This window comes from Metarhizium acridum (genome assembly GCF_019434415.1).
Source record: "Metarhizium acridum strain ARSEF 324 chromosome Unknown scaffold_574, whole genome shotgun sequence".
NCBI lineage: Eukaryota > Fungi > Ascomycota > Sordariomycetes > Hypocreales > Clavicipitaceae > Metarhizium > Metarhizium acridum.
The window spans coordinates 102,400-125,667 of NW_027094044.1; the positions used below are offsets into that span (position 1 = coordinate 102,400).

Here is a 23,268-nt window from a genome sequence, read left to right on the forward strand (position 1 = left end):
GGTTGTCTCTGACCTCATCCATTTTATTTCCATCGGGTCGTACCACGCAAGGCATGCTTCTCTCTTTTTGCCAAGCATCTCATTCCTTTTGAACAGGCGAGAAGTAATTGAGCGTACTTGTATGTTCTGTGTTTATTTCAGGAAGCACCGGCGCAAATTGACAAGCAAACATACTTTACGGCGGTCAGACATTTGACCTCGGTGGCCACCATGGCGTTGAAAGGGAGCGATGTCGCTCAGCACAACGACGCCAACTCGTGCTGGGTCATCATTCACGTACGTCTTCGTTCGGAACGCTACGAAACAACACCACTGACTCTCCCCCACAGGGCAAAGCCTACGATGTGACGGACTTTCTGCCCGGTTGGTGAATCCATGCTCCGGCATCGCAGCCGCATACTAACAACGCCTTTCCTTTGTCAGAGCATCCGGGAGGCTCGAAGATCATATTGAAATATGCTGTACGCAACCTCTCCCAATTGATCAAGTGACTTCATGCGTCCTATCCAATGCACTACTAACAACGCCTCCATGTAGGGCAAAGATGCCACAGAGGAATTCGAGCCCATCCACCCGCCTGACACCCTCGATAAATACCTCGAACAGTCGAAGCATCTTGGTCCCGTGGACATGAGTACCGTTGCGAAAGAAGAAAAGGCACACGACCCCCATGAGGCTGCACGTCTAGAGCGTATCGAGCAGAAGCCGCACTTGTCGCAATGCTACAACCTGTTCGACTTTGAGGCTGTTGCGCGGAGAGTCATGAAGACAACTGCCTGGGGATACTACTCGAGTGCTGCAGACGATGAAATTGTACTAGGCCCATTTTCCAACTTCATCACTCCCCCAATCACGTATAAACGAACTTGGCTCCTAACGCGACCGACGCTCCTAGACCATGCGAGAAAACCACAGCGCCTTTCACCGAATCTGGTTCCGACCCCAAGTCCTCGTCGACGTCGAACATGTCGACTTCAGCACCACGATGCTCGGTACACGATGCTCAATCCCGTTCTACGTCACCGCCACGGCGCTCGGAAAACTGGGCCACCACGAAGGCGAAGTCATCCTCACTCGCGCGGCGCACAAACACGACGTCATCCAGATGATACCCACACTGGCATCGTGCTCGTTTGACGAAATTGTCGATGCCAGGCAGGGCGACCAAGTCCAGTGGCTCCAGCTGTACGTCAACAAGGACCGGGAAATCACCCGCAAGATCGTGCAGCACGCCGAGGCCCGCGGTTGCAAGGGCCTCTTCATCACCGTCGACGCGCCGCAGCTCGGCCGCCGCGAAAAGGACATGCGCACCAAGTTTACCGAGCAGGGGAGCAACGTCCAGTCCGGCCAGGACACGGACAACTCGCAGGGCGCGGCGCGCGCAATCTCCAGCTTCATCGACCCGTCGCTGAGCTGGAAGGACATCCCCTGGTTCAAGAGCATCACCAAAATGCCCATCATCCTCAAGGGCGTCCAGCGCGTCGAAGACGTCGTCCGCGCCATCGAGGTCCAAGCCGACGGCGTCGTCCTCTCCAACCACGGCGGCCGCCAACTCGACACGGCGCGCTCGGGCATTGAGATCCTCGCCGAAACCATGCCTGTTCTGCGCGCTCGCGGGCTGCAGGACAAGATCGAAATCTTCATCGACGGCGGCATCCGTCGCGCAACAGACATCATCAAGGCCTTGTGCCTGGGTGCACGGGGCGTCGGCATAGGACGCCCCTTCTTGTATGCCATGAGTGCCTATGGGCAGGACGGCGTCGAGAAGGCCATGCAACTGCTCAAGGACGAGATGGAGATGGGTATGCGCCTGATTGGCTGTGCCAGGGTGGAGGATCTGAACCCGAGCCTGGTTGACACAAGGGGGCTATTTGTACATTCGAATTCGACGCCTGCGGATGCCTTGTCACAGACCGTCTATGATCCGTTGGTTGTGCCGTCGCAGAGAGCCAAGGCCAAATTATAAGCTCGCGATTTGGTTGTTCGTTATGACGTTATCTAGACCCGAGATAGAGAAGAGACGCCGACTGTAGATTTGGCCGTCGTGTTGGGCGGTAGTATTATGTATAGCACTTGGTTCCAAATTGGACTTCGACTCCAGCTCGTCTTTTTAGTGCTCAGTCGGACGATCCTCACCCGGTAGTCATGGTGACACGTTGAGTATGCGCAGTGAAAATGAATGGCGCTGTAGGGGACAGGCAACTTGCTCACTTGCCGGTTTGCGGCTCCACGAAACACGGGACCTGTTGTGCTTCTACATGCAATAAGAGATTTACATTCGTCGTGAATTACTCCATCGCCACGACATACGCCCCAATCGCCCATGCCGGAGCACCTACAACACGCTCAAAAACTCCTGCAACGAAATCGGCTTCCTGACCGCATTATTCAACCCTTCATGATACGTCACCCACACTTTTCTCTCTTCATGCTTACGTCTCCCATCACAGTTGCCATCCAATCCTGCCAACGGCTTCGATTCAATGACCCTCCCAAAGAAGTCCCTCATGACCACGACATCGGGCTTATCTTCCGATACAGCCTTGTTCTCCTTGTCGTCATGCACAGAAAGCGGCATATGGGTCTGGGAAGGAACTCCAGCCTGGAAACGAGCCTGGCGAGCATTGTTGTCCCGCAGCGCAATGGTTCGCCGCAGTTCCTGGTCGAGGACTTGCCTGACGGCATAGCGGGTTGGGGCTTGGGAGTGGAGGAGAGTCACGGCTGTTTCGAAAGTCGAGAGCGAGTCGACGTCACTGAAACCATGATATTAATTGACGAAATTCGGTGGTTATCCTTTTGGAAATGAATGACTTACGGTTCCATACGATAGACGTACTGGGGACCACGTCCACCCGTCATCTCGCCTTCGACTTTACCCTTGTGGAGAGCAATTCCAACCTCGGCCAGGACTTCGCTAGCCCGCTGGACCATGACCTTTTCGCTCTCCTTGCGGACGCTCGCCATGGACCCCTGGCTGCCGCCTACCACGACGGGCTTCACATCCGGGGATACAAGGCGTATGAGGTAAGGTAGAAACTCGGTGGCCACGTCCTCTGCGCTGCGGAAAGACCGCATGAGCGTCGGACTGAGCTGTGATTGCAGACCTTGAAGCTGCGACCGATTCTGTTTCTCTGCCTCGCGGGCCTGGAAATCAGCTCGAGGACCGGAAAAAGGTACCGGAGGACCATTGTCTTCTTCTGTTTCCATCCCGCCCCGGCGTTTTTCGAAGCCATTGGCCACCGTGTAGTGCTTCTTGGGTGAGGCAAACAGGTGATGGCACGCCAAGATTGGTTGACTGAGATACGGCGCCAGTTCCCATTCCTGGCTCGCGTACAGACGTGATTGACAGGCGTCGTGGAAATGTAGCCAGTCATAAGCCTGGTTAGGTTTAGCGAGGTAGATGTCGTCGTTGAACTCGCGGCTCGGGTACTCGGCGAAGATTTCCGTCATGATGGTGCTGATTTCGCCGCTCGTTTCGACCATTTGGCCAAGGCGATCCATGGCGTATTTCTTTTGCTGCTCACCGAAGCCCAACTCAGCCTTTGGTTGCTCATGCAGTGTTTTGGATTCGGACAGGTCCATGGCCTGTTTGGGAAAGCCGCCGCCCTCTTGAAATAGGCGTTGGATAATATCTCGTACATTTCCTCGTCCGAGGCCCCTGGCTCCAGCAGCACCGCTTGACAAGTTGCGTAGGATGTTGTATTCGATCCACGGGCGCGTAAGTCGCTGATTTACATGACTGAGAGAAGATCTGAACCGGCCTGCCACCCACTCACCCACGACCATGACACCGCGCAGGTCGCCTTCAACGGTGCTTTCCGCTCCTCGTTTGGCATCAATACCACTTGTCATGCCCCACGCTGCCTCGCACAATTTTCTTGCGGCGTCCTTGTCGCAAGGAATGCCCTCCTTCTCAAAGATATTTTTGACCCTGCCAACGACCGCATCAAGTGATGGTCGGCCAACGTGGACGATTTCTGCCAGATTCGACTGTCGTAGGGGCCGCAGAGACGGGTGATAGACATCATTGCAGATGAGAACCAGCGGCCGCATTTGACGAAAGTCATCCCCCTTTTTCTTTTTATGACTGTACTCAGACGTCGGCAGCGACGAGTTCCTCTGGTCCGTGAGAACCAAGTCAATCAATGCCTTTACGAATCCACCTTCCCCAGATGCACCAGCTCCAGACGTCACACCATCTACCTCATCCACAATCACACACACAGGCTTGGCGATTTTCTGTGAGCCATCGCTGGCTTTGTTGTTAGTGACATTTTTCACGCTTTCCGTGCCCAAGCTTGTCCGTATCCGATTCCTGACGACATCACGGCTGCGGTCATCACTGGCGTTGATCTCTAGGACCTCGTATCCCGCCTGTTTCGCGCAGACATGAGCCAAAGTCGTCTTTCCCAGGCCGGGTGGTCCAGTGAGCATCAATATTTTGCGATGGGGCTTCTCTTCCTCCAATTGATGCTTTGCACCGGGTCTTCTCACAATCACCGGCTTAGCCCTTGTCTGGCCGGGAAACACAACAGGGTCCCATCGCTTCAGCCATCGTAGTACTTGTCGATTGGTGCTGTCGTCGCCACACAAGTCCATAAAGTTTCGTGCACGATATTTCTCAGTCCATAGAAGGGTTTTCTTTGGTTTGTTACCCGAAATCGGGGTCTCAAGTGATGCTATTATCGCACCTCGTTCAGTGGGAACGGTTAAAGGATTGTTGGTCATTTCCTTCGCTGCCTTGTTTATCAAATCGTGAATTTCAATACCGTAGTAGCTTCGCTTTGCTCTGCCCTCTTTCGTTTTGGATCGCGCTGCTACCATTGTTTCGTATGACACTGCAGCAGACGCTTTTCGTTGCTTAATAGTTGCAGACTTGCCACAGCATGTTTTGGCGGTATACGTTGAAGGGGAAATGGTTTCAAAAATCAAACTAGAAAACAAAGAGGGTTTGGTTGACCAGTTTGGAGGTTCTCTTGAAGCCGGAATGTCAGTTATCTCGATAGAAGTCTGAGTCTCATCGCGCTTGTGAGTCTCCTCGTGTTGCATTGGAGGGACCATATCATCGTGTTCGGGAGGGTGTTGAAGCATGCGCCTCTTGGCTATGTGAGAATCATCCTGTGGTTCTTGGCTCTCGTCCTCTGAATCATCACCATCCAATACGAAGGGTCCGTCGACGCGGGGCTTTAGTTTCGTAGGTTCTTCATGAGGCGTTGGGCGCTTCGGAGCGGGCGAGCTCTTTGGAAAAGTAATGGGTGAAGATGCGGACAGCATGGTCAAGTGCTTTTCAGAATCAGAATCAGAAGCACTAATCAGCTGTCAGACAGGTCCCAAACGAGCCCTTTGCATTGACAAGGTTGTCAAGGTTAGAAGTGAAAGCAGAGATTATGTGTGTAGTTATCTGCAACTGTTCTGCATGTAAGTCGAACGCGTTTCTGTTCGAGTGAGACGCGTTTAGTGGGACCCACTTTTTGACATTGACCGAGAGTTAGAACCAGTAATCCTGGCCAGTCCCGATTAGCTGACAAAGGCCGGACGTCGGACGGGATAATCCGCCGGGGTTCATTGACCTACGCCAAAAAATTGGACATTGTTCGAGTCTCGCTCCTGAAGCTCCTTCGGCGACGTCAATCTTGCTCGACAGCCATCATCAACAGGGCTGCATCGGTGAATATGCGCAAACCATACAGATTCTACAGTCTTAGTCGACCGGTAAGGATTTTTCCGATGCAATTATTCGACCCTTTGCGCTTGACCGAGCAACATTGTGTGAAGTGTACTTCCCGATCAGACCGTGATGGCTAACAGAATGTTGCCTGCTAGAAACTGCGTCAGTCATGGAACAAATACAACTTGTATAACCTATACCGAAATGCCGGGCGTGAACCCCAAATTCGAGGCACCCCGACTTTCTTCCAGCAGAAGTGGTCAGCCAAATCGAAAACCCGAGCCTACCACGGCGAGCATATTCCCGAGAAGAAATGGGTGCGCCTTTTCTCTCGCCGACTTCTTTCAGCCGTAGACTTGCCGCCGGAGTATTTAGCTGCTCATGATGGCTCTGAACAAGCTGCCGGTCGCGGTTCCGGCCTCACCACGTCCAATGTCACAGCAGAGTCGTTTTCTAGGGTCCCTAAGCCAAGCACATACGAGCGATCAAGGCGGAGACCTCCTCCGTTTGGGGATGTGAACAAATTTCTATCTGACCAGTTCACAAGCATGACGCCCTACATGCAGATGACATTTGCGCCGTTGGAGCGAAGATTGGATACCGCAGTCTTCCGAGCGTTGTTTGCTAGCAGCGTGCGCCAGGCCCGCCAATTCGTCATTCATGGCGCTGTCAAGGTCAATGGCAAGAAAGTAAGAAGATTGCATTCCACTTGGCACAATTCGGTAGAAGTCCGGGACGCTAACGTACTTCCAGATGGTCCATCCATCATATCAGCTAAACCCAGGCGACATCTTCCAAGTAGACATTGACAAGGTCATGTACGGCACTGGACAGCAAAAGGCTACGCAAGGAAACAAGAGACTAGCAGAGAACCTGGATTCGAGAAAAAAGAAAGCCGATGCATTTTACCAAGCAGCTGTCGACAAGGCTGCCGCCAATGCTCGTACGGTTGCTTCAACAAGGGAAGCCACGGCCGAAGCGGAGAAGCCTGATGCTGAGGCCGTGCCAGCGGAGGAGACGGTTGAGGAGCAGCCTGAGAATGCGGGGGAAACAATCTCTGGACCAGGACTCGAGTCCCTTAGCCCTGAGGAGACTTGGAAGCTCAATAATCGAGCTCTGAAGTTTCTCCTGAAAGATGTCAAGAAGATTCTCAAGAACAACCCCAAGGACCTCTCTGCCAAGGAAAAGAAACAACTGCGCTTATTCCGAGCCGATGCCAAGCGCTTCCTATCGCACCCCGAAGATAGTGCCCTGGACGTGCAGGAGCTCATTGAGGAGCTCCAGCTGCAAATGAAGAGCCACGAACTCATGCGTGAAAGCTTTGAAAAGCTCACCATTGCTCCCGTATCGCCCGACGCAACGGCTGAGACGCCCACCACCGAAGCCTCTGGCCAGCAAACCGAGCACAACCGACAGCGCCAAATTGATAAGGGTCTCGATGGTCTCACTGAAGAGCAGAAAGAGAAAGCCGTTCGCATCATGGGCGAATCTCAGCTCTCCCGTGAAGAAATGCGAAAACTTGCCCGACTTCTCCAGTACGACGAAGAGAACCCCATTGACGACAGCAAACCGTACGCTACACCATGGCGACCACGACCCTTCATGTCTGCGTTTGCATTCATCCCCCGCTATCTCGAAGTCAATCCGAACATTTGTGCCGCCGTGTATCTCCGTCACCCCGTGGCAAGAAAAGGCATGGCCGAGGTTCCCACGCCATTCAGCTATCTGACGAATCAATTGACGCACAACTGGTACCTGGAGCGTGGCTAACACGGCTGAACATGCCGTGTGCTGCGTTGTGAAACAGACATGGTAGAACGGCACGGTTCTGGCACTGGACCTAGACATGCAGAAGTGGTACTACCGAAGCGAAGCGGAGGAAGGGAGCTTGAGTGGTCGGCACTCGGGAATATTACATAGTTGTACACTAAAATGGTGGCTGGTTCAGGTGCGCTTGTATTTTACGGTATGGGATGCTGTGAGCTATTCTTTGTCTGTGTGCATGTTGGAAGACAGGTGAATGGACGCGACGGTGTCAACTCCGTGGACAGAGATGGGCCAAGCGTTTTCGACCGATCCTTGTATAATACATCAATCAGAGTAACTGTATTAGATTTACGCTGCCGTACGCTGAGATGGATATCATACCTGGGCCATGGTGTGCTGATTTGTGATAACTTACGAGCGCTGCAGGCCATGTCTCACTCTGCGCTTACGGCGGCATTCTCGCCATCAACCATAAAAATTGACAGATGACGCAAACAAGGAGATGAAACCATAATCGACGTGGTACTGAGTATTTTTTTTCCCTCTCCTTGTCGCGAATTGGCATCTTGGGCACCTATTCTGGGTAGAGCTTGGTACGACACCGTAATATCCTCGCTGCCCACCTATATAAATAACTCTTGTTGGTGCTATAAAACCAAGGGCGGCTGCCAATGCATGATTTGCAAATGGTATTCATTTGACATTACTAGTAGTTATCATATGTAATCTAGCATCACTCAGTGTCTTAATATGTATGGCTCCATAACAGATTCCCCAGTTTTTTGCGTCTGGGATAATGTTCTGGAAGGAATCGGCATTGAGAACCTGACTCGTACCATTAGATTAACAACGTCTGCAAGGATTCTTTTCAAAGGACAGAATACGCACATTCAATGAAGCGGTTTGGTGTCTTCCCATCTGCCACATCTAGAGAACCCGGCCCGGTATCAAGGCGCGATTCTGCTTGGTACTTTGCAAGGACACCTTACTACTAGACACGAACGTAGTCGCTATGTAGTCAAACCAATAAGGTACCGAGACACAGTGTCGAGTCGACTACGGAGTAGACAAAAACATTGAACCTCTCAACATTCAGTGGCTGGCATGGCTGTGCAAGCAGGACATGCGTGACCAGCCAATCAACAACACGTCAAGCCACCCGATCCTCTGTTGAATCAACGTAAAACCCAATCGACTCGGCTGCAATGTCAATTGCCACCCATCTGTGGGGACTGTGGCCGATTAACCATTGCGGGTCGCGCCACCAATATGATTGGACCCTTTGATCACGAAAACAGAATTTGTGGTCTTCATAATATTCGATCTCGGGGGAACTAAAGTTCCCAAGAAGGGGAGCGGACATATAATACTTCGCGGCAGACGTAGAGACCATCAGATCTTTGCGTTAGAAGTAAAGTGGCTTCGCCACCCAGACACTGCGTAATTGTACAGCCTTGGAATTGCGTTCAAAGTGAAAGAGCGATCGACGATGATGCTGTGGTTTGGAGAGGTGAACGAGCGAGGGGGAGACAAGGCCGCTGGTATTGTTACGCCACAAGGCTTCATGGAGGGCATTGTACAGTAATGGCTTTCCGGAACGTCGCCTATTGGAGAGAGAGACACGCTTTTCTACTGCAATTGTTGCAGAAACGATGCTGTGTCCTGACCAAGTATTCCTGTTGGCTCTGTTTTACCCCGTGCTGTAGACGCGGTAGCATCGTGTGCTCTGGTATCTTGGCCTGGAAGCCGACATAGCCGTACGAGGGACGGCAAAGAAGGACGGTGTTGGGAACAGGCCAGGACGCATACAAGTTATTGCGGCTCATCGTTCCCCGTGTCTCGCGGAGCACAGCTCAGGCATGCTGCCCATGGAAGTCCTGGCCTGGAGGCGACGGCCAGCCGGTTCCAAGGACAAATACCCCAATCTTAACAGCTGTTAGCAAACCTAGGACTCATCTACCGCACCGTACAATTGTCGACAGAGGTTGTACATTGGTCTTTACATGAGACACCACCAAGTCAGCGACGACACCAGGAAATAATTACCTAGCATATGAGATTGCCTTGCCTCCCGGATTGGAGCCGAAACATGGCCCTGAATAACACAATGCCACTCAACAGCCTCCGGCATGTGACGCACCGCGGTGATGTTTCTTCCTCCTGAACCAAGATGCCACTAAATGATGGCAGCCAGATGGCAAGCCAGCAGAGTGGCCCGGCCGCTTCCTGTTAGCCAGACAACTTGGTAACATAAACATACTGCCGAAAAGCCACTCTGTAGGTGCCGCCACCACCGTAATGAGGGTGTCAGCGTGCTGGCTCGCAAACCAGTTGCGACTCACCTGACAACGTTGGGAGCACATCCGAGCGATGCACCGACTCCCAATCCTAAAACCAGCCTTATTAGTGTCCGCCGACAAGCTACACCTAGAGTGCTACCTACCTAAAGCGGGAGAAGACTCGAGACTTACAAGCCCGTGGAGGGTCGTGATTACACAACACATTGCAATCGAAAGCCTGGCGGTGGCTGGTCGCGGTGTAAGGGGTTTGGTTGTAAGAAACTATTACCCGCCCCTTCCTGCTGGCATGCGTGTAATCAAGCCCATATACAAGCAGCTGGGGCCGATATCATGAATTTAGCACTGAGATCGATCCAGCAAAATAAACATGTAGCAGGGGATGATGCAAGGGTTTTGCGGGAGTGTGCATCTTCTGGCGGACGGTTGCTGCGACCTGCGGGCTGAGTCGCTTCGCTTCATGATGGCGGCGGCACTGTTTGGCATCAGCTATGCCAGGGTTGTGTCAATTCGTTGGAAGCCGTTATACTTGTCGGTTTGTCTGAGGATAGTAGCAGTAATGAAGAAACACACCAGTGACACCACAGGCACCTTGCCCATAACTATTCGGACTTACTGAATGCCGTCATGGCCAACATAATGAATTCCCCACTACCAAATGGCAATAGCAGAATCATAACACGTCTTTGAACCAGTATACAAATGATATCAGCTATTCTCAGACAGGGTAGTCCCGTCACGGTCGTGGGATGAGGTTCTGTTGTCGGTCTCTCCCAGTGGCGAGACACAGCATTCTTGTTACTCGCCGTTGGGCCATCATCATCGACGCCGTCGCAGGCGGCCACACTTGAAGGCTCCTGTCGTCTGTTAGAAGCCAGGACTCGAGTGACTAGCGCGGTGCTGGAAGTCTCGTCTCCACTCTGGAGCCATAGTGCGAGCTTGTGAAGAGATACGGAGTTGCATTCGAGGCTGGCGTGCGCGAGCCCGGACCGCAGCGATGAGCAGAAATGCCGTGACTGGGAGCAGTTCGCATCAGTAAAGTAGCATTTGAGGTGTTGGCGATTGACACTTGGACACGGCCATGTTGGACTGGTCAAACAGTCAACTGGTAACTTGATGTCCGGGTCGCCTGCAATGTTGGATACTCAAGTACTCTTGCTACTCGTACACATAATGCCTGCCTTGTACTCCGTACTAGTATTTATTAATTGCTTGCACATGTGACCGTTCTTGCCTTCAAGGGCCCGTCGCGTCACAGGGTCTTCCTGGCGATGCCAGTAGCATCGACGGGTCCCAGGTACCCAGGTACCTAACTCTTAGTAATAGGGCGTTTGTTTGCCCGGCTCCCCAGCTGTACCCGCTACCTCCCTAGCGCATGCAACTACGAGCCGATGTGTAATGTGCAATGCGCCCTGCTCAATGCAAAATGGTCCCGAGGGCCCCTTCCATCTTAGTTGAATTGCTACTTCACCACCTGTACAATACTTAAACACGGGGAGTCCGGTTACCTCGTACTTGGACTGTTTGGGACTGTTTGAACCATAACAGCCGAATTTCCAAGCGTCTGCATCCCCATTTGGCTTTGCTGATCTATCGTTGTCTTCGGTTTACTCTCGAGCCCTTATCCCCTCCATCACGAACAAGTCTTGTATCTTTTATCTCCCTCGACACTATTTCTCCCTCTTCATTGAATCCTCCCCCCCTCACTTCGCCACTCGATTGTTAACACATACACACCAAGTGCACACCAGACATGTTTCGTGCTCGATAGCCTCACCAGTGTTATCCGCCTTCGCTCCCTCTCTTCTCGGCAGTCTGAAGTCGGCACTTGCTCTATGTCATCTTATGGGCTGGCGTCGGGCCACAGACGAGGCGGCCGCTCTGCCACAAGTCAGGCTTGAGCCCTCTAGAGCCGATACTCCGTACACACTTCCCCAGCTCGTCGGCGACTAGGGGCGTACGCCACGGTCTTACCGGTCCCTTGCTGTCTCTCTCAATCCAGCACTATGCGCACGCAATAGCGGCAAGCGTGTTGGCCCGTTTCTTCACACCATTTGACCTTTGACGCGGAATCCAGACCCTCCACCCTATCAGCGCCTCGAAGTCTGTCTCGACCTCGTCGACTCTTTCTCTACAATCCCTTCTTACTTAACGCAATCCACCCGCATCCCACCGTATCCCCATCACAAGCAACCTACCTTTTTTTTTTCTTGGCGAGATAATTCGATATAGCTCGGCCCAAAAAAAGGCACATCATTGTTTGCTGCCGACAAGATCTGATGCAAGCTCTCTGGTCTTACCCACACCCGTTCTGCGACCCTGTGTGGACCACTAGTCGACATCTTGTGCCTCTTTCAATCTTTTCCGTCTCACCGTCAGCTCTCGCTCTCTCACACATCACCACTGTGGAGGTGCCGCTCACGGCCCACGACTTTTTGACAACTGCTGCACTAGGCCGGACTCTGTGTGTCGGGCTGGAGTGAAATTGACCTAGCATGACCGGTAACACACCCCGAACAAGTGTCCACTCTGGACAACAAAATGATCTTAATTCGCCCTCGGATGGATCGGCCCATGCAGCAATAGCAATGAACAGTAACACTAATGCTACCTCTGTCGCTGCCGCCAAGAGGAGGTCACGCAGACGAGCCGCCTCGTCAAGTCAGAAACGACGATGCATTAGCACAGCATGCGTTGCTTGCCGCAAACGCAAATCGAAGTGTGACGGTGCCTTACCCAGCTGCGCCGCTTGCGCGAGCGTGTATGGCACCGAATGCATTTATGACCCGAACTCGGACCACCGCCGCAAGGGCGTCTATCGCGAGAAGGTAGACGCAATGAAGGCACGCAGTGCCACTTTGCAGGTTCTTGTTGAAGCTATTCTCAATGCCTCGGAAGACGACGTTGCCTCAGTCGTCGACAGAATTCGCTCTTGCGATGACCTAGATTCTCTGGCCCAGACAATTGTCAACCAAGATTCGGATAGCGGAGCGAACGGACCTGACGAAGTGGACGAGGATAGTGTCGATTTGTCAGCTGTCAAGGGTGAGGAGGAACTGGCCCGCAAAATGGGTGAGCTTCGATTTGAGAACGGGTCCGTACGCTTCATTGGTGGCACTTCTCACCTTCTTCACCTGGGAGAGTCTCAAAATGATGCTGTTGAATCAGATCTCGAACCCGGGCAACAACTCACTAGTGACGACCCCATTACTTCATGGACGCGAGTCACCAGTGACTCTAACCTCATCGCGCACTTGATGAGAATGTACTTCAATTATCACTACTCATATTTCACCACTCTATCTAAGAAGCTCTTCATCAGGGACTTCACAACAGGTCAGGCAAATGTGGCTTCCCGGAATTGTACGGCATACTGCTCGCCTCTCTTGGTCAACGCTATGCTTGCGCTTGGTTGTCACTTCACTGATGTTGCCGGGGCGTTTGTGATACCGGGCGACGCTAGAACTAAGGGTGACCATTTCTTTGCTGAAGCCAAGCGTCTTATCTTGGAAAATGACGAATTTGCCAGACCTCGCCTCGTCACAGTTCAGGCATTAGCACTCATGTCTGTGAGAGAGGCTGGCTGTGGCAGGGAGGCCAAGGGATGGGTCTACAGTGGAATGAGCTTCCGTATGGCTCAAGATATTGGCCTAAATCTCGAAGTCACGGGCTCTGACAGAGAGCACATGTCTGAAGAAGAAATTGATGCCAGAAAGATCACATATTGGGGTTGCTTTGTTTTTGACAAGTGCTGGTCCAATTACATGGGGAGGCTGCCTCAGCTTGTCAAGACCACATGCAACGTCACAAAGTTCGACATTGACAATGACGAAGACTTGTCCATGTGGTCCCCATTATCGGACAAGGGCCTCGACAAATCGTTTGAACAGCCGTCAAGAACACGGTCAGCGGCGTTGCAACTCACCGGCCTTTGCGAGATTAGCAGCGACCTCATGGTCTTCTATTACCACCCCAATCACATCAGGCGGTCTCGTGGCAAGTCCGCTGAGCTCAAGAAGCTGAGCGAAATCCATCAACGTCTAGAACATTGGCGCAAGGTGTTGCCCAAGGAATTTGAGCCAGCTGATGGCCAGCTTCCCAATGTCATCCTCATGCAGTAGGTTGCTATCCACCACATTGTCTGGTCTTTTTGCTACTCGTGCCCGCTCCTGCTTCTCCTTCTATCACTGGATCATAAAACAAGTTCCAAAAGCTAACTGAGATGTGCTCTCAGCATGTTCTTCCACCTGCAGTATATTCACTTATTCCGCCCGTTCCTCAAGTATACCCCGTCAGCATCGCCCCTCCCAGCTCATGTTTCTCCACGAAGAATATGTACGGCGAATGCCGGGGCGAATTTCGAAGCTGATGAGACTGTACAAGAAGATGTACGGCCTGCGGCAGATTTGCAACATTGCGGTATACATGGTTCATAGTGCGTGCATCATTCACCTGCTGAACCTCCCAGAGAAGACCGCCAGGCGAGATATCATACACGGCGTCAAGCAGCTGGAAGAGATAGCTGATGACTGGCTGTGCGCACGTCGCACTTTGACTATTCTAAGCGTTCTTGCGAGGAAATGGGGAGTGCGAATTACCAGAGGATGCTGCATTTGTCCTTAAGAGGGCCTGATGAGAAGTATGGATACTACAGCACATCGGACGTGCCTTCTCCGGCATCGAGCCACGGCACATTAGGGCGTGATGTCGGATGATGCAATGTCAAAGTCATCAGAAGAGCAAAGCCCGTTAGGACAGTTCAGTAAGGCACAAATAACTCCCGGTGTCGGCTCCGGGTATATCGGTGACGGCATGTCCATGCTGCAGCCACCTCAAATAGTGGAAGGAGTACCAGATCGACCGTCTCATCGGGAGCAAACTGCGCAACCAGAGGGCATGTCTCTTGGTTACAGAAGTAATGTGATGGAGCGGTGGCTCGGAGATGGAAATCCTACTACTGAATCGCCATCGGTTTTTGGGTCACCATTTTTTCCAATTGACCATCAGGTACCAGAACCCCAAAACAGTCACCATGTAGGACCTCGGCGCATGGCTGGATTAGCTGGCAATGAACCTCCTAACGGTCAGGACTGGATGCTCAATGATGGAGCCAGATGGCAGCAGAGCTTTGAAAGTTGGGGGGTTGATGTCGGCATTCCACCAAACGGAATTTTCATGTTCAACCAGGACCGAAACAACGGATTCAATCAACCTGCTGCAGGATACCACGACGAGCAGGTACAACTGACGTTCGAAAATCTCAACGCATCATTAAATGGAAGTAGCTGGCTCCCTGGTTTGGACTGAACGCTACGTAGAAATTCTAACTGAAGACAACTAGTGATCATGAGATGAGTCGAAGAACGATTCTCGCGACTTTCCGGCCGCCATAATTGGTCGTCCTTTTTAGTACATATCGTTGGGGAAAAAATTTTTTTATTGCGAATTATTTTGTACCTCTTGCTGTCTAAAGCTTAGGTTCCTATTTGTTTCATGCATTGCATTTACGGTGTTTTTCGGGTACCTTGTTTCTCTCACCTCACCCTCTTCACCCTCCTCCCTCGCCCTTTCAGTTTCGAGTATACGCATTTTTCAGGATACATTGTCACGATTTTAGAAATATCTGTTCAAGGTACTCTTTGGTGGGATCGGCTTGGAACGTGCAAAACGGCGTTTAAATGGCGGGCAAAGTGCTAGCTGGCAACTGATCTTCTATCGTCTAACAATGATCTCAGGATGACAGTTCTGTGAGCATGGGTGTGGAAAGCTTTGTTCTTTGAATGCAGCAAGAGAAGGCGTAATGGCCAAGCAAGCACCCAGTACTGGAGGCGAAATGATTTGACGAATCATGGCTTTATGACTATTTGGACGGCAACATAAAAGACAGGATGGGATGAAGTCTTGAGTTTCCATGATTTTCCTTGCATAGCAGTACCCACCTCGAGCGGCTTCCTCTTTGTTGTTAATGATCATCAAGATCTCGCAAGGATGAAAGGGTATTGTAGTTACCAAATGTAAAGGAAGTAGACCAAATTGTATTTAAACATGCGCAATCACGGAAGATGGACAATCAACAATATCCCTTGTTCCCAAACGCCAACAGACCTCGGGTGTTGAAAGATCCACGTGATACAACCTTGTAGAAATATTTACCTGCTTTGCACTTGCCGCACGAAGGGACACTTTCATCTTGATCCAAGCAAAAACAGGGGTTCTCAAGCCTCGATGGACTAATCCCCGTTAGCGAATGAATGTCTACTGCATCTTTCGAAGGCTTCGATCAAGAGTCTCTCAGCTCTCTCTCTGTGCCCGGAAGACTCTAGGGTCAGCATATTTGTTGTTACCATTAAAAGAAGTATTCTGCCACGGGCTACTGCGGCATGATGAACCAACTGGCTCTGCCTATCCCGTCCTCGCATTTTCAAGCGTTGGATTATCGCCGAGAGAAAATAGTCTGTATAATATACTACTTTAGGCAAGTACGCGCTTTCAATATAATCATCAAATGAAATAACATCTTTATAGTGTGTATATCGCGAGTCAGATTCTGAACAAGCAGCTGCCACAGCACCCCCATAAGTCCAAGGACAGCAAGGCATAATTCTGAAAGAAGGCTAAACGCAAATATAGCCCCATTGGTGTTCATCCTGATATTAATCAGGTTGTCCCTGACAAGGCAAGGCGGTCACGTATAGATATTTGATATTTGCTTTAGCACCAAGGGTGGCGATGCCGCCGCGAAAGCTTTCTTAAAGGCTGCCCTGGCTCGATTTGGGCTAGGAGGTCACCGTGATCTGCAGGTAATTTGGGCAAGTAATTACAATCTCTCAAGGGTGCAGCGTAAGCCTGCCATCTTAACCGGCACTTTGCGTCGCAGTGGGGCAAATTGATAGGAGCCTGACTATCTTCATTTTTTATTCAGTGTGGCATCTGCTACTACCTTTGACGGGGTTTCTTCCACGCAATCCATTCGGACGTGGGCGAGGCCTTGAATCAACGTGTTGTCAAGAGCGGCTGGAGTGCTTGAAGCACAAACGCTGTAAGAAAAGAGTATGGTGACTAGCCCCGTAGGTCGTAAGTAGCACACTTGATCGGAAAGCTTCTTGGCGGAGTACTCGCGGCGAGTAGGAGTGATGTCGTCTTCACGGTGAGCAATAACTGTTCAAAGCTCTATTTCCTCGTCCTTGAGACTCTGCCAGGGTGATTTGCAAACAGTTTCTTTCGTTGCGATTGCTTTCGTGTTTATGGCTGCTATTGCAATGGGCAGGGGGCGGCTCAATTTGCCGCCACCTGCTTTGTCCAGAAACGACTTCACCTGTTTCGTAACCTAGCAATCTCCTGTGGTCGGAAATGCATCCTTATCTACTTCCTTATGAATGGATACCCCCAAAGTGAGGTGCGGCGCCGTGTCATACCTCTTTCGGGCAATATGGGTGTCTATAGCGTTCAGCGATTCCATTCCTAACACCTCGCTTATGAGTTGGCAGCTCCGGTCATCGATCGATATTGTCGAACATTGGTGTGTGAGACACGAGCAGCAGGGTCTCTATATCAGCTAGAAGTGGGCTACCAGTTTGGATTCCTGTATGGGAATCCGTGACTGAGCGGCTAGTCCACGTGGCAAGGGCTGGTCGCGGGTCAAAGATATGTATTCTGGACGATTTACCTTGTAGCCAAGGCTGAAACCGAGACACTCTGGGGGAGCACAAACGTCGCATTGTGTGTTACAGACAATGGCATCCCGTTCAGTTATGGAATAATTCGATTTGATAGCACACTGAGAATGTTGAATGTTTCAAGAGCTTTGCACAAGACTTGGGAGCGAGTTTGTGGCAGCGCCATGCCAGAGGTGATGGAGATATGGACCGAAAGTGCGAAGTGAGGCAAAAGAACGAGTGAGTCGTGAGCATACGAATCTTGCCGAACTGCAGATCTCGTGCGTGCAATGGCCTAAAGCATCACCCGCGGTCGGTGTTCATCACTGAAGTCCCAGGGAGAGGATCAGGTTTGATGCAATATGGCCTCGAGACATTTTGTACGCTGACCCTCTTCCTGGGGAGGACGCGACCAGGCCCCGGGGTGGCGGGCTGGGCATGGCTCATAGCAGCAGCCAACGATTTTGGTACAGCTCCCAGGGCCGAGGACTTGACGATGCACAACTGCCGCGTCAGTCGTTGCACGGAGCAGTTAGAGACGCCTGCTCAGATGCAGCGGACCTTGTGTGGTTCGCAGCGAACGGCAAGTGGGGAAAACCATGCCCTCGAGCGATTCCACATGTTTGAGATATTTATATGGCCAGTTTGAGCGAGGTTTTGGGGCGCTTCGTACGCAATCCGTCATGCTTTTTCTTTGTCCTGGTTCGTGGCGGACAGAGCTGGATCAAAGAAAGAAGGTTAGTTCCCAACCACGCTACTACTAAACATTGGCCGGAGCTATTCCATACATGCAAGGGGGAATGTCTTGGACTTACGTCAACCTCGTTCAACATCACTCGTTTCAAACGCGGCCCCGTCGACAACTCCAGTCACGGAGAACCAAAAGTGCCGCAAAACGGTAAACATCACCGACATGGCTTGAATAATGAATAAGGGGGGCAAAATTAGCTTCATTTTGGAAAGACCAGGAGAACGCCACTCAATAATCGCGTGGCATGGGTTAGGGAATGTGGATTTTGCGGTGGCACCCTGATCTGCTGTGTCTTGTCATCAATGCCGCTTTGTTGGTGTCTGCAATGCCCGCACCGTCTCGGCAGAGGCTGTGCAAGTTCAATGTTGCTGACAAGCCCATGAACCACTAGCTATCATATTATACACATCATATTCTCAGTCAATCTGTGGTGGCTGCGTTGGCCCTTTGTGCCCTGCCTTGCCATTTAAAGCTCCCTGCACTCCTTCCTGCCTCCTGCCTCCGGCCTTGTCCTGTCACTTCAGTCCTGCTCCTTCCCTGACATGGTGCGGCATCACCTTCGGGGTGACGGAGGAAGGAGCCTCTTCTGGAGAACGCACCTTGCCAACAACAAGCTCATCTAACAGTAATAGCACGGCGTCAGTATTCGTCTTTCACAGAACCGCTCCATCTAGTATACAATTGCTCAACGCGGGCCAAGATGGAGCGACGGGAAGGGAGCCTGCCCCTGGACCCCATTGTCCCTCCTTGCCAGTCTTCAGATCTTCTGGGGTACCAAGATATCCTGGCGCCCGAAGACCTCGGCTCGGGGCATGTCCAAGGCTCCCATCCTCGTCGTGGCATTTCATTTTCGTCGCATGTGTCCCCTCATCCATCTCTTGTCGAGATCACCCATCATTGTCTCCAACCCTGGCTTGCCAGGCCCCGGCAGCCAGGCTAACATTGTACATACTCATTCAGTCCTGCTATCAATCGCCAGTCTCCTTTTTTTCTTGTCAGGATCTACGGTCCATCGCTCTTGCGCTTCTTGTGCCGGTGCGGCAATCACCGTGGGTTTGCTCTAATAAACCTCATTTCGAGAACGCTGGAGAAGCATATTGCCACAGCGAAGCGCCACAGCTGGTAGAGAATTCTGTGAATGAATGAAGAAACTTCTCAGCGAGCTCCGCTGAAGAAGCTAGGGGACCGCTATTTCGGCCTCTGCTCACTTCCAACGTTTCGCCCGTTACGGACCACCCGCACCACCGAACAACGCATTCTCCGTGGCGTTACCACCGAACCAGGGGCTTGCTGGCCTGACGTCGCTGCACCCCGGTTTTCCCTGCCATACAGCTGAGACCTGGTGTCTGCAATGCCGGTAAAGGGTCAAGATGGTCAACCACAACGGGGCTGATGGAGGTAGGGTGGGTGGGGGAGCCGCGCATGGCCATTCTTGATAACGGCCTCTAGGCCGGGGTCGAGGTCGCCCAAAAGATGCACAGCGCCGGTATAAGGCCGACCAAGAACTAAGAGGCGAGCCTCCCACCAGTCCTCCATGTGCTGCTCCCCTCCGCCAGGCGTTTTTGGCCGTGACACCGCCGAGCTGGATATCATTCTTCAAACATTCCATCGTCTGACGATCACCAGGTGCCAGACCCCATGCATGCGCAGACCGGTTTTAGTGCGCTGACACGACAGGGCATGTTCCAAGAGTGTGGGGTGGGGGAGTTGAAGACGTCGAGTTTGAAATGTTGGGATTCCGGGCGTCTTCGGGCATGTCCCCGCGGGCTTGTCCAGCTATCATCAACATCAGACGCGGTTAATCCAAGGCGGACATCCGATGCGTGGGTCGTTCGAACCTCCAAATGCTAGTAAACCCCACCAGTCATTGTCTTGTGGCGTTGAACTTAGTCGACAAGGGCAACACGCAACCAAGGCCTCATACGCACCACTAACATGGACACTACGAACACAGTCGCGCCCAGTGGATTTAGTTGCCGCCGCCGTTACTTATATGTGGTTTGCAGACGCGGCCAACCTCTTCAGTGCCAGACGCCTCCACATCGGCCGGAGTACGTAGCTGGGGGTTTAGGGAACTTGTATGGAGGCGGAGGAGAATGTAGATTATGCAGTTGAGGTTGAGCTCAACCCCCGTTCTCCTGGGCCCCCAGTCGGGCTTTGTTGTTCCCCATAGGCAGAAAGGTGCGGGAGAATATCTCATTGACGAAAGTCCCAGGGCTTCTCCTCCTTTGATCATGTAAACCTGACGAGTCATCACTCGATTGGAGGTCCTTTCTTGCAAACCATCTTCATCCCACGAGAGAGGAGTTGTCGTTTACTTTGTGGATCAACTTGATCGGACCCCTCCGCCGGTTTACACTTGGCATCTCTTGGCCAACAAGGAGCCATTTCCTGGCACCGTTTTTCTGATTTATTGTTGGAATCGGCAAGGGTCCCATTGAAGCTCTACTGCAGACCCAAAGCTTCTTTGTACTCCTTAGTCGACGTGGAACAGCATCCAAAACGACCTGAAAGACACTGAAGAGTCATCACGTTTTGAGAACAATAGCCTGAGCACCTAAACAACCCGCCATATGCTCAGGCCATCAACCAACTCATGAATACGCGGAACCACCAAAGCAAGTAATGACCCTTGGCTCGTCTCCAGACGACGAAACCTGCTGGCATCCATAATTATATCTTCCGCTAAACTTTCCTCTTTCCCATCTGCGCTGTCAGAAAGATCCCAAGGATTCACAAGACGAATAAGATTATCTAACGACAAAGGACGAACCAGACATGTTGTCCAATCCACTACACCGGTACCCTCCTTATACCAACACATCCGCCTCAACTATCCACAGCCCTTATGGGCAAAACGATCAGTTTGGCTCCTTTAGCCACGGATCACACTACGGTGTAAATCAGCTTGAACATCATGTAGGCCCTTCCAACTCGAGAGGGACTGGACACATCAGCCCACAAGGCCATCACACCCACCGAGCGAAACCATCGGGGTCGACAGGAAAGGTTTCAGGAGCTTCAGGACCTGTTCGAAGGAGAATCAGCCGAGCTTGTGATCAGTGTAATCAACTACGAACAAAATGCGATGGAAAACATCCTTGTGCGCACTGTATTGGTAGGTCTTGTCTACTTCAGCGTCAGCCGTATGCTTTGATTTTCGTTCTATCATTAACTCTTGCTCTGGGCGCAGAATTTGGTCTTGGATGCGAATATATGCGGGAGAAAAAGAAGCGTGGTAAAGCGTCAAGAAAAGACTTAGCCGAGAGAGCAGCGGCACAAGCCGCTGCCGGCTCTGCGAATCAAAATGGTGATGTGTCCGACGGGAAGGAATCCAGCAACTCTCCTGCCACGGATGAGAAAGCTGATGGCTTTGTGGAAAACACCAGAAGCAACTCCATGTCAAGCAGCGGTCTAGCTACAGTCCATGACAATCACCTTGGGGGGGATATGGCATCGGTCCAGAATTTCGTCATGAACAATCAGCACCCACCCCGGGGCAGTTTAGCGAGTTCTCTGGCCAGTCTCACATGCTGCCACCGATTCAAATTGATCAGGAAACTATTAATGATAGCCGTTCAATGAGCATCAGCAGTTTTGGAGGGCTTTCGACTAGCTACGACCGGCAAAGTCTTAGCAGCGATGACCTTATGGGCGGCGGCCAGGTATACGGCCATCCGCACCAGAACAATATGCAGGGGTATTCAGATCTGTCATTCGGAGTTTTGGGACAAGTTTCGACGAATTTTGGCAACTCTTCCGGTTTTCGGCTCAGCAACAGTCCGCTTGGGGCCTATACGGATCTAACTTCAACTACATCCTCAGGATGGGGTATGCCAATGTCTTCACCAACAGGTCAATTTCAAACGCAGATGCAACCCGACTTTAGACAGTCCGGGTTGCGGTTTCCAGTTTTAGAGCCGTTAATTCCTCATATAACCAACATTATTCCGGTACACCTGGCGTGCGACTTGATCGATCTCTATTTCACGTCGTCTTCGGCCAGCATGCATCCAATGTCGCCTTATATTATTGGATCTGTTTTTCGAAAACGAGCCTTCTTGCACCCTTCAAGACCACGAAAATGTCGGCCAGCGTTATTGGCCAGTATGCTGTGGCTTGTCGCCCAAACAAGCGAGGCTCCTTTACTTACTAGTGTACCTTCAGCCCGGGGACAAATTTGCCAGAAATTGTTAGACTTGACCGTCGGATTATTAAAGCCATTGATTCATAGCTCGTCTATTTATGCCGATTCAAATGCGGGCCAAACCGCTGCAGCCGTTTCTCTCGGTGGCCTTGGCGTGGCGTCACCAGGTTCAATAGGCGTAAACGCTGAACTTAACGGTGATTCTGGCTCCTTTGGATCTTCCGGCCACATAGACGATGTTGTGACTTATATCCACCTGGCGACAGTGGTGTCTGCTAGTGAATATAAAGGAGCCAGTCTGCGCTGGTGGAACGTGGCCTGGTCCATGGCCCGAGAGTTGAAGCTAGGCCGTGAGTTGCCACCGAGCGAACCGCGACCCAGCTTCGAACAAAGCAAAATGGAAACGAATGGGCTGAATGAGCACGATATCCTCCGAAATAGCCCCGACTTGATTACGGAAGAAGAGAGGGAGGAGAGACGACGCATTTGGTGGCTCGTGTATACCGTGGACCGGCACCTGGCTCTTTGTTATAACCGGCCTTTGTTCTTGCTGGACGTAGAATGTGAGGGTCTTCGACAACCACTGGACGATGCAGCCTGGCAGACTGGAGACTTCAAGAACTATCCGGCCGACTCCAACATGCTAGGGATCCTCCCTGAGAACGTAGAAACTCTTCGTGGGCCGCAGTTTCGGTGCAGGGGATATAGCATTTTTGGCTACTTTCTTCCGTTGATGACTATTCTCGGAGAGATTGTTGACTTGCACCATGCACGAAATCACCCACGATTCGGTCCCGCGTTTAGAGCCTCACGCGAATGGATCAACCAGGTTTCCGAAGTGAAACGGCATCCTCGGAGCCTACGAAGAGAGTCTCAACATATTCAAGCAGAGGGCTCTCGAATTAAACAGCAGCCCGTCTGCCCAGTCGGTGCATACCACAGCTTCGAGCCACGTGAATAAAGCAGAAGTCCAGACAAGAACC

At 51.7% G+C, this 23,268-nt stretch overlaps 6 protein-coding genes across 6 annotated transcripts; 5 read left to right on the forward strand and 1 right to left on the reverse strand.

Moving 5' to 3' along the window:
* The first annotated feature begins 20 nt into the window (after positions 1–20).
* On the forward strand, positions 21–3,059 carry CYB2_3 (Cytochrome b2, mitochondrial precursor). The gene is made up of 5 exons (XM_066122054.1): positions 21–276; positions 330–363; positions 424–461; positions 538–813; positions 896–3,059. The coding sequence occupies exons 1-5, from the start codon at positions 211–213 to the stop codon at positions 1,964–1,966; spliced, it is 1,485 nt and encodes a 494-aa protein (XP_065972679.1). The 5' UTR covers positions 21–210; the 3' UTR covers positions 1,967–3,059.
* On the reverse strand, positions 2,336–5,594 carry ctf18_3 (Chromosome transmission fidelity protein 18; the record flags this gene model as incomplete). The annotated part of the gene is made up of 4 exons (XM_007814920.2): positions 5,575–5,594; positions 5,469–5,503; positions 2,816–5,407; positions 2,336–2,753 (listed from the first exon to the last, which is right to left on the reverse strand). Exons 3-4 carry the CDS (start codon positions 5,272–5,274, stop codon positions 2,336–2,338), a joined length of 2,877 nt encoding a protein of 958 aa, XP_007813111.2. The 5' UTR covers positions 5,275–5,407; positions 5,469–5,503; positions 5,575–5,594.
* A 79-nt stretch (positions 5,595–5,673) lies between these two features.
* Positions 5,674–7,438, forward strand: J3458_020470 (uncharacterized protein; the record flags this gene model as incomplete). Its single annotated transcript, XM_066122055.1, has 3 exons — positions 5,674–5,712; positions 5,824–6,357; positions 6,422–7,438. The coding sequence occupies 3 exons, from the start codon at positions 5,674–5,676 to the stop codon at positions 7,436–7,438; spliced, it is 1,590 nt and encodes a 529-aa protein (XP_065972680.1).
* A 4,882-nt stretch (positions 7,439–12,320) lies between these two features.
* Positions 12,321–13,853, forward strand: NIT4 (Nitrogen assimilation transcription factor nit-4; the record flags this gene model as incomplete). The annotated part of the gene is made up of 1 exon (XM_007814918.2): positions 12,321–13,853. The coding sequence occupies one exon, from the start codon at positions 12,321–12,323 to the stop codon at positions 13,851–13,853; it is 1,533 nt and encodes a 510-aa protein (XP_007813109.2).
* Positions 13,854–14,436: 583 nt separating this feature from the next.
* J3458_020472 (uncharacterized protein) lies at positions 14,437–15,039 on the forward strand (the record flags this gene model as incomplete). Its single annotated transcript, XM_066122056.1, has 1 exon — positions 14,437–15,039. One exon carries the CDS (start codon positions 14,437–14,439, stop codon positions 15,037–15,039), a length of 603 nt encoding a protein of 200 aa, XP_065972681.1.
* A 6,680-nt stretch (positions 15,040–21,719) lies between these two features.
* Positions 21,720–23,246, forward strand: J3458_020473 (uncharacterized protein; the record flags this gene model as incomplete). The annotated part of the gene is made up of 1 exon (XM_066122057.1): positions 21,720–23,246. The coding sequence occupies one exon, from the start codon at positions 21,720–21,722 to the stop codon at positions 23,244–23,246; it is 1,527 nt and encodes a 508-aa protein (XP_065972682.1).
* Positions 23,247–23,268: the final 22 nt, after the last annotated feature.